The 11,083-nt window shown below is 43.4% G+C and overlaps 1 protein-coding gene across 1 annotated transcript; it reads left to right on the forward strand.

Moving 5' to 3' along the window:
- The first annotated feature begins 2,096 nt into the window (after positions 1–2,096).
- On the forward strand, positions 2,097–8,612 carry CXCR1 (C-X-C motif chemokine receptor 1). Its single transcript, XM_017645599.3, has 2 exons — positions 2,097–2,185; positions 3,542–8,612. The coding sequence occupies exon 2, from the start codon at positions 3,550–3,552 to the stop codon at positions 4,627–4,629; it is 1,080 nt and encodes a 359-aa protein (XP_017501088.2). The 5' UTR covers positions 2,097–2,185; positions 3,542–3,549; the 3' UTR covers positions 4,630–8,612.
- Positions 8,613–11,083: the final 2,471 nt, after the last annotated feature.

Below are 11,083 nucleotides of genomic sequence, written 5' to 3' on the forward strand. Positions count from 1 at the left end.
CCTTCCCACTGGAGACCTAAGCTACCGTTGCCACCCCTTGCTCAGCCAGAGGGGCTGCTTCCCCTTGACTCCTTGGGCTGGAGGCTGGACCAGACCCTCTTTGGGGTCATTTTTTGAAAGAGGCAGGAATGCTGAACCTACATGACTGAGGGTTTAGGAAAAGCGGAAGGGATTATACACAAATTGGAGCTTAAAACTAGGTATGAGGTAGGGTTCCTCTTGCCCTGGTCTTCTCCATGGGCCTTGCATGGGCTTCCCTGCCCAGTGACTGCTGCCCCCTTGTGGCAAATTCTCTCTTTCCCCATCGCCTCCGCCAGGGCTTGAGCACGTGCAGGCATTTTGCAGTTCCGGCCCCAGACAGTCTGCTTTCTCCTGTGTCCTCCGTCACTATTTTCTGCCCCAGGAGTAACTTTTCCCTAGATGACTCATAGGGGGAACGAGTCTACTCCTTCCAGGGACTACCCCATCTTCAGGTCCTCAAGGCATCAGATCCCAATAGTCTAACATCCGAAGAATAAAGCATGAGTAGCCTTAGGGATTTGTCCCCTTACACTTCCTGCCACTATTTATCAGTGATAAGAGAACGCAGGAGGAGAGCATGACTTAGCCTAAAAAATGTGCTTGCCAGTGGCAGAATTGTAGGCACCAGTGGTGTGATACGTTGGGCATTTATAGGGGCAGAATTTACACTTGAACAGATAGGTGCTGACTTTAAACAACAGAGGCTGGTTGGCAAAGAGCAATTCCAGACAAACTAGCCTGGCTGTATGGATATGGAGCTCTCAGACATGCCTTACATATGGCTGTGTGGCCAAAAGTGATAGACACTGAACCACGGTGGTGATGCATGCTGCCTGAATCATAGGAGATATATCTACTGTCATTTACTCTACAACCACTGATCAAGCACTTACTCTGTTCCCTGGAAGAGGGCTAGGGGATGAATCAGAGAGGCCCTACTCTCCCGAAACTCCTAGGCTAGTGAGGAAGGGCTGCGTTGCAGCACATTCTTACATGTATAATATGGTTCATGTTATACTGGAGAAATGATTAAAGTAAAACTTGGGGAGTAGCTGCGATAGGTTCCCAGAGAAGCCATCCTTCATTACTGGGAGAGCAGTGGGATGACATTGACCCCAGCTTCTCCAGCCACTGATTGTTTTGGCTCAGTGGTCTCCCTGTTGTCCAGCCAGACTCCAAGAGCAGCCTTGGTCCCAGCCTCAGGCCATTTTAATCAACCAGTTGTGGGCAGTGGTTGTGCAAAGGAGTGGCTGGTGGTGGAGGGGGCTTGTTCCCCTCTAAATCCCCACCAACATCTCCACCAGCCCCCAGGCTGCCCCAAAGATGCTTACCTGCAATGTAGGTAAAAATTGTGTGCTTGCTGTCCAAACACAACTTAAGTGCAGACTTCCACCTTCTTCCCAACAGATTGCTCCCAAGTCCCTCCTAACTGGAGGACTCTGTGGGTAAAATTGCAGTATTTCCAGAATCTCTTGCCTGGCCTTAGTGCATCTCCATATCAAATAGGTGATTACAAGGTTGGCGGTTGGGGAGCAAGGGTATATCTGGATGGGAGAGGTTTGGTGGGGTTCCTTTTTGCAGCGCCGGGTAGTGAGAGACACAGGTGAGCAGAAGTAGACGACTGCCTGTAAGCAATAAACAGGTTTCTCCCACTTTATTTCTTCCTTTGATTAATTTTGGCTTCAAAGTCATTTGCCCCAGGCTGGGAACATATTTTCTCCCCGAGAGTTACAACTCCTACAAGGCCCTCGCATGGCGAACTCCTGAAGTGGACTCCACTGCTGAAAGTAAAATCCTTTCCCTTTTATTTATGTCAGATAAGTTGGAAGCTTTCAAAGGCAGTCTATGGGAACTTAAGGGATAAACAAATGGAAATAAATGTGGGGAAAGAGGAGAATAAAAACAGTCATCCACAGAGCAGAGAATTCAGATAATGGATCCTTAACTCCATCTTCATGTTGGCCGTATGGACCCTGGGAGTCTCTGATGCCCTGTGATCCCTTGACTTAATCTGTTCTCCAAATATAGACATGGGCAGGGCTCATGAGGAGGTGAGCTGTGATGTGGCTTCCCTACTTCCCTTTATTCGCACAGTTCCCACTAGCTGATAAGTCACTCTGGTCTGTGAGTTCTTGAGGTCGGACACACCTGGCCTGTGCCTCAGGTAGGAAGCCACCTTTGTTTGCCAGGACTTCTTTTGGGGAGGGAGGCTTGGCTTGACTGTATTTTAGAAAATGGATCCATTTCTCTGGTACCTGAAGCTTTCTGCCCAGCTGGCTTCCTGCTTCCTCCCTTGTGTTCATATATTCAATTCGAATGCCCTACATGTCTGCAGCTGGTGACAGGGAGGCCACAGCCTTTGCACCTCTTCTTTTCCCACCTCTCCCCTTTGCAGGGAAGAGGCTTATATTTCTGTGATTTGATGTTCATTGCTTTGCCCTACGACTTCGTCTTCTGTGCAAATGCTGTACTGGCAGGGAGAGAACATATTAAAATGTGTGGATCTGAATGAACTTCTAGGACTTCAGAACTGGAAGCAACTCAAGTGTTATCTACTTTGCCTACCTCAATTTGCAGATGAGAAAACTGAAATCTTTAGAGGTAGAAGGACCCACCCAAGGTCACACGGATTATTAATGATAGAATCAGGATAGAATGAGGACTGAAAGGCTCAGTAACTTTCCAAAAGTCTTCAGATTGCTCTCTGGAGAGCCCCGGGAGTTTCGGGAGAAACGTGTTCATGGCTGTCTGGGTAGAGAGCAGCGCATCCTCCCTCCTCAACACAGGAGCTTTTATCTGTTCTATGCACTGGGCTTCTGGTAAGAGTTTGCTTCAACAGAGTATTTCACAACCAAAAAAGATATTTTAAAACTGATGAATGGTTTTGTGGACGTTTAGGAGGTGATTTAAGGACACTAGATGGGTACTTCTCTTAAAAGCTTAAAACTTCCTTTAGAAAGAGGACCAAAAAATGTATTGTTCCTTGAGAAAGAAGGCTCAGAAATACACTTTAATGCAATGTGTTGCTATTATTTTATTTCCTTCACTCCATAGATTCTAAAAAGGTTAAATAAGAATCAGGAAAAACATAGGAGGGGAAATAACAGAGAGAGGGACATCTAGGAAGAGGTTTGCCTCCTTCCATTGGTTTAGTACTGGCCCTCCCCTGAATCTGTAAGACCAACCTGGCTCTCCCATCTGAATGCAAGACATGGTTAAGCATAGAGAAGGCTAAAGAGAGGGCAGAGGTAGTTGTAGGTAGAGTTGAGGCAGTTGGAGGGCTGACCAATGGCTTTTGCTCTGTAGTCCATCTTATTCCATGCTCAGATCAAACCTTGTAGTTATAGAAGATTGACAGTACTGTGAAACTGCCCTCATAAAAGCAAAGGAAGGGATATCTGGCTGCCAAACCGACAGAGATGCAAGAGATAGCTCAAGAACTGTTCTCATATCCTTGAAGAGAGTGACTTGAATCTGAGTTACTAAAATCACATTTCATTCCTTCTGATTTTTCAACTAGATCAAACCATGGCTGTTGTCCTGGAAAACATATGGAATGATACTGATTGGTGGATGTTCATTGAGGATGAATTTCAAAATTTCACTGGCACACCACCCACAGAAAAATATTATAGTCCCTGTAGGCTGGACACTGAGACACTCAACAAGGATGCTGTGGTTGTCATCTATTCCCTGGTGTTCCTGCTGAGCCTGCTGGGAAACTCCCTGGTGATGCTGGTCATCTTATACAACCGGGTCAGCCGTTCTGTCACCGATATCTACCTGTTGAACCTGGCCATAGCCGACCTGCTCTTTGCCCTGACCCTGCCTATCTGGGCTGCCTCCAAGGCGAAGGGCTGGACCTTCGGCACACTCCTGTGCAAGGTGGTTTCGCTCTTGAAGGAAATCAACTTTTACAGTGGTATTCTATTACTGGCTTGCATCAGCATAGACCGCTACCTGGCCATTGTCCATGCCACACGCACATTGACCCAGAAGCGACACTGGGTCAAGTTCATATGCTTAGGCATCTGGGTCCTGTCCCTGATCCTGTCCCTGCCCGTCTTCATTGTACGTGAGGCCTACAAACCACCCTATTCCAGCCCAGTCTGCTATGAACACATGGGTGCCAATACAACAAAATGGCGGATGGTGATGCGGATCCTGCCCCAGACCTTTGGCTTCCTCCTGCCACTGCTGGTCATGCTCTTCTGCTATGGACTCACCCTGCGCACGCTGTTTGAGGCCCACATGGGGCAGAAGCACCGGGCCATGCGGGTCATCTTTGCTGTTGTGCTCGTCTTCCTGCTCTGCTGGCTGCCCTACAACCTGGTCCTGGTCGCAGACACCCTCATGAGGATCCGGGTGATCAAGGAGACCTGCGAGCGCCGCAATGACATTGGCCGGGCCCTGGACGCCACCGAGATTCTGGGGTTCTTCCACAGCTGCCTCAACCCCCTCATTTATGCCTTCATTGGCCAGAAGTTTCGCCATGGACTCCTTAAGATCATGGCCATCCATGGCCTGGTCAGCAAGGAGTACTTGGCCAAGGACAGCAGGCCTTCCTTTATTGGCTCTTCTTCAGGGAACACTTCTACTACAATCTGAGCCCCCACCCCTGTTGCAGCCTCTCAGGGCTCCTCCTGTCCCCCCAGCATCCCATTCCAAGCCTTACATCCACTGGTTGCTCCCAGTCTGTGTCAAGGCCACGCCTCATTGGGGTTACAGGAATTGCTGGGGCCACATCCTTCCTAGGTCCCCACTGTGGGGTTTGGGAAGCCTGCCCTGACGTCCTACCCCTTACCGTAATTGCTATGTCAACTGCTGGCGCTCTGTCCATCCTACCACTGAGCCCATAGCACTCAGTTTCCTGGACATCTGAAAGGCATCCTTGGAAGTGACTGCAGAAAGCTCTCACCACTGGGAGCCGTCAGTGGCACACGTTCATCGGTTCTGCAACTCTCCCTTTCCTTGCTTGCCAGCAAAGTCCACCTCCCTAGAGAGAGACTGAAGGTGACAGACACTTTCTAAGACTTGCTGAAGCTAGGAGTGGGCGCATCATCCACTTCTGACTAATAAGACTTAAGGGCAATAGTGTGCTGGTATGCCACTCTCCGGGGAGAAGAGCCCTGATTTGTAACGTTTACCAAGTGCCCTGGTGTAAACACTCCCTCTATGATTTCAAGGGTGGCAGTGTTTAGCAACCAGCTCACAAATTCTAGAAAATGTACTAATCTGCTTTCACAAGCAAGTACAAGGTGGCTTTAGCATACCATTGCTTAAGAGGAAGTCTGCTAGGGCCAGGGGACTCCTGGGAAATATTCCTGATTAAAAAAGAGAGAGATACACATACATCCTTTCTTCTTGCCTTTGAATATGGTCATAGGATATGATGTGTGGAGCTGAGGCAGACACTTTGTGACAATGAGGCAAAAAGTATGCCCAACACACTTAGGCTGATGGAGCCAAAGGATAAGAAGAACCTGAGCATAAAGAGCCCAGAAATAAACCTAAGCGTAAATGGTCAAATGACTTTCAACAAAGGTGCAGACTATTCAATGGGGAAAGGATAGTCCTTCAACAAATGGTGCTGGGAAAACTAGTTATCTACATGCCCAGAAAAGGAATTGGTCTTTCCCTCTTTCCCTTACACCTTATACAAAAATTAACTGAAAATGGATCAAAGACCTAAATTTAAGAGCTAAAACGATACAATTCTTAGAAGAAAACATAACGGAAAAACTTAATTTGGTTTGAGGTTGGAACTGGAGTGAGGTTAAGAAATGGAATTTAGATCAAGGTTGAGATTGTGATCAGGTATTGAAGTTGGAGCCTGAGGTGAGGCGGAGGGGAAGCAAGGATTGGGTGGCAGCTTGGGATAAGGTGGAAGGTCAGAGAACGATGAATGTCAGGAATAGGGAGAGACCCAGAAGTAGGGAGTGGCCGGGGATGGGGTTAGTGAGATTCAGGGAGATGCTAGATGGGGTTGGGACCAAGTATGGAGTGCAGTTCAGGAATGGGATGAGTGTGGGGGATGTGGGGAGTCTAAGGGAGGCGTGGCAGAAATGGAGTGAATATTAGGTATATATTAATGACTACAAGAGGGGCATTGTCTAAAATGCTATTCCAGGGACCAGGATGGAGACACCTTGGCCTGTTCAGCTTGAGGCTTTCCAAGTAGGTTGATGAGGAAGGAGTTAGGGGTTCAAGCCCTAAGAGATAGATGTGATACAGGAGAGAAGACAGAAGAATTCAGAAAGAATCCAGGGGGGAGGCTGAGAACTGGGCCTGGTAACCTCTGTTTCCTCTCCCTTCCTCCCTATTGCATACCCTGATGCCCACCTTTCCTCACCTTCTGCTGCCTGTGCCCAAAGATAAATCTGTCAAGAACTTCAGTAAGTAAATAAAGATCCATATTTAGCCTGGGGAAATACAAATAACTAATGCACATCTGAAAAGATGCTTGGCCTCCCTAGTAACCTGGGAGCTAGGAATCCAACAGCAATAAAATAAATTGTAAGTGTTTAAACAAGGGAGGGATATAGTCAGAACTCTCTTCAAACAAGTGTAACATTGCTTGATTAGATTATTAATGCAGTGTATCATTCTCTGGGTAGAGTTCAAGACATAAATGATTTGGATTTCAGATCTGTAACAATATCAGGCTGTTGGCACTGAAATAACATGGTGTTATCGATATATCAAAAACTGGTGTTTTAATCACTAGGTAGGGTAAGGATTAGCTAGCTATCTGGTGAAGGGCAGGGAGATAGTTCACCTCAGGGAGGAGCTCATCGTCCAGGAAGGAGCTGGAATCAGAGATGGGGAGCATCTTAGAAGGGCACTGGGGCATTAGAGATGGGAGAGAATCAGGGATGGGCTTTGAGTGAGGGATGGGGTGACCATCAGAATAGGGTGGGGACAGGGTTTGGGATATGAATGTATGTTTGGCACAGTGCTTGCTGATTTTTAAGTTTTCAAAATTTGTTTTGTGGGCTTGGTTAAAATGTTCCAGCCTTCAAGTAATTATGTTGAAATGTTTCTCCTATGCTAGTTACTCTTCAGACCAACCACAGCTCCCTCACTATCGCTTCCCTCCCATCCAGTGGTCCATTCTTATTAGTTCCAGCAAAAATATTAATTGCTAATCTGGATTTTATTTCATAGGGTTTAAGATTGTCTCTTCTCAGAAACTTAATTTAGTTCGGGTCTTTCAGAGGCTGACAAGTCTCATAGATGCAGATGAAATAAAATGAGCCATCTCCTCTCGGGCCTGAGGGTCTTCCCAGAGATAACCACTAGCCAAGAAATCACGATGGAGTACAGCATTTTGCTGTTTCCAAACAAAGGTTGGAGGGACCAAAGATCTCTGGGTTTGACCCAGAAAGGCACAAGTGGCTAACAGCTATGCTGTCACCACCCCACTATTGCTTTCATTCATCCTGGCATTCTGTTTGTAAACTCAAGATCCTTCTTCCAACCTTGAGGGTAGAAATGAATTAAAGAATTAAAAAAATAAAAAATAAGCAGAAAATGTTAACAGGCTTTCTGAAATTAGTTCTTTTTTAAATCAAAGTATTTCATGTACATTATTTTTAAAAGATGAAATAACTTTATAAAGCTTATAATGAAAACCAGCAGCAGCCCTCCTGTCCCACTCCTGCAGGCAAAGGCAGGAACTTCCAGCGCTCATAGCTGTTTCAGCTTGTAGTGATGTGCGTATTTCTGAATATAATGCTTATTCAGCTAGCTCTTGATTTTCTTCTTCCAGTTTTAGATCTCATCTATGGACTTCGTATTTTGGCTTTCAAGGACTTTGTGGTTAGAGCAACGTTCAGTGTTTTTGTTATACAACTATGTAAAAAATTGTTCACCATTGTGTTCAATGTTTATATTTCTTTTCTTTGTACAACTTCTGTTTTTCCTGGAATTAATGACAGGATTTTCCATATACTTTTCATTATACTGGTCCCAAATGTCTTCCTTGATACATACCCATTCATCACATAATCTGGAATTTTTTTTCTTTCTTGGAGACATTTCTCCTGGAGGCCTTCATTGTCCTGTTCCAGTCTGTATTGGTTACTTTCCAGGCCTGCTCCTTTTTCTAAATTGCTTTAACTACATTTCCAGATAAATTTTAGACTCTGATTGCCAATTTCTACAGAATATCCTACTGAGATTTTGTTTTGGATTATGCTGAAATTGTAGACCAGTTTGGAGAAAATCGACATCTTAACAACATTGAGTTTTCTGATCCATAGCATGGTTTCTTTCTACAGTAATTTATGTCTTTTCTAATTTATCTTGGCAATGTTTCATAGTTTTCAGTACATATATCCTGTACCTATTTTTTAAAATTTATCCCCAAATATTTTATGGTTATTAGGACATTATTATAAATGACAATAATTAAAAATTTTTTTCCAGTTTTTTCTCAGTATAAAATAGAAATATAATTGAATTATGTATATTGACCTTGCATTCTGGGACCAGTAACCTCACCTATTAGTTCTAGTAATTAAAGATTCTTTTGGATTTTATATGTATATAATCATGTCATCTGATAATAAAGACAATTTTATTTCTTCCTTTTCTTTGTGCTTTTTATTTATATATTTTTTGCCTTATTTCACTGGCTCGGATCCCTAGTGTGATGCTGAATAGAAATTGTGGGCATCCTTGTCTTATTCCTAGTCTTATGTGTAAATCATTCAGTCTTCCTCTGTTAAATATGATATTAGCTAAGAATTTTTCACAGAGGCCCTTTGTTAGTTTGAGTAAGTTCTTTTCACAGCGACCATTAAATCTTTCTCTTTCTTCAAGGGCATGGGCTCTGGAGCCAGACTACTGTTGGTTACAGGTTTTGTGACTAAGGGCAGATTACTTAATCTCTCTCTCTTACCGTGTAAAATGTGGATAATAATAATGCTCAGATACCTCCTTTGAGAGTTGAATTAAATGAGTACACATACATACTTGTGTATATACATATGACATTTAGAAGAATGCCTACAATATAATAGTGCTATATAAATGTTATCTGTCATTATTATTTTGGTTTCCTCTCTTATTTTGCTGTATTGGATTTTGCTGAGGAAGGATATATAGGAGATAACCTTTCAGAGACCTTGAATTTCCAAAAAGACCTTTATTCTACTCTCACATTTGATTGGTATTTTGGCTGAGTATTGAATTCTGGGTTGGAATTCATTTCCCTTCAGAATTTTGCAGGCACTTCTTAATTTCTTCTAGTTGCTCGGATTGCTATTGGGACTTCTGATATTCTTCTAATTCTTGATCTATTGGATATGATTGAATTTTCTCTGAAAAACTTTTAGGATATTCTCTTTGTCTTTTTAGTTGTAAAATTCATGATTATGGGTCTTGGTGTGTGTCCTTTTCTCAAATTTTTCTGGGTACCTGGTGAATCCTTTTAATCTGGAAACTCAGGTTCTGTGAATTTTTCTTCTATTATTTCTTTGATCCTTTTTACCTTTCATTTTCCTTAGTCTCTGTTTTCTAGGATTCCTTTTATTTGGGTGTTGAATCCCCAATGATTCTCTAATATTTTTATTCCTTTCTGATGATTTTTCAGTATCTTCATCTTCCACTTTCCATGAAGCTGCCCTTAAGTTTACTTCCAGCTTTCGAACACATTAAAATTTTTTGCTATCATATTTTACATTTCTAATAGGCTTTATTCTGTCCCCCAGTGTTCCCTTTTATAGCACCTCTTTCTTGCCTCAGGGATACAGTATTTGTTCTTATTTCTCTGCAGATGAAGTTTTTGTGAAGATTTCTTTAGCTCCCTTCATTGTTTCTGTGTATTTTCTTCTAGTCTGATAACTCAGTTACCACTTTTTGTCTGCTTTTGGAGTCCTGTTAAGAAAAGTCCTTATCTGTTATTTTCTTTCACATATTCTTTGTTTTTGTACTTTGTGGGATTATGTCTTTAAGAAAAATCCCTTCAGTGTCATTTCTTGTGGGTTTTTGAGAGAGAAGAGGTAAGAACATTCCTCTAAATCCTCCATTTTTGATACAAAATTCTCCTGGGTTTAAAAAACCTACTTATGAATTCCTCAGGTATAAACTCTCTCATTTGGTATATTGGCTGGCAGTTGATTATAGTGGTTGTTAGGTCTTTATAATATTTGAGAGCTCATCTGTTGAAGAGCATTTTTTCAATGGAAGTTTTGTAGGTGTCCTGAATTATGAAGAAATCTACCCAGAGGCAGTGTCATGGCTGTCTTTGCTGGGGCCCTACTGGGCCACATGGTTCAGAGCACTTTTTTGTTATTGTTTTTATTTCTTGGTCCTAGGTTTCCACACCATTCCAAAGGGCAGATTTCAGTTCTCAGGCTTGGTATTCTGGACTTTCCCTCAGGTGGCCCCTTTCCCCCCATAGTTTAGGGAAGGCAGCTCACACTGAGGTCATGACTCAGAGCCAGCAGGTGTTTTTCTATTCCTAGACAAGGGTGGGTCAGCTCTTCCCTGGTTCTTGCCTTTTGCCAGGAATCCAGTTCCGGTCCCCTGCTGTGCATGGGGGCTGTAGATGCTCTGGTGTTACCATTCCCATTCTGAAGGCACAAAACTAGTTTTAGTATCATTCTGGGTTCCTGTGGCTTCAACTCCCACTCACTATTAAGTCCATACATCTCTATGTTCTCTTTTACTTTCTGGCCCTTAGCAATCTCTCTCTCTCTCTCTCTCTCTTTTGCTTTTGGCCTCAGATATTTACTTAAAAATTAAAAAATATATGTTATTGATAATTTTTTAAAATTTTAATTAATTAATTAATTGACTGATTGATTGATTGATTAATTTTGGTACAATTACATGAGCAACTGTCTTGCCAATGGGTTTCAGCCTCGGGCAAGTTTGCTATGGATTCAGTGTGACCAAAGACAATGACAGCAAAACGTTCTTGAGGTGAAAGGGTTATATTCAACTTTATTTCCAGGTGGCAGATCGGTCACTAAAATCCCATTCACTCAGAGCGAGTCTGCATGCAGCAAGCTGGTCTCTGCCTCTGGGCCCCTCTGTCTGCACAGCCGTCCTC

This window comes from Manis javanica, chromosome 12, assembly GCF_040802235.1.
Source record: "Manis javanica isolate MJ-LG chromosome 12, MJ_LKY, whole genome shotgun sequence".
Taxonomy (NCBI): Eukaryota; Metazoa; Chordata; class Mammalia; order Pholidota; family Manidae; genus Manis; species Manis javanica.

Bases quoted from the DNA above. Each gene is read 5' to 3' on its own strand.
- CXCR1 (XM_017645599.3), top strand. From the start codon at position 3,550: ATGGCTGTTGTCCTGGAAAACATATGGAATGATACTGATTGGTGGATG.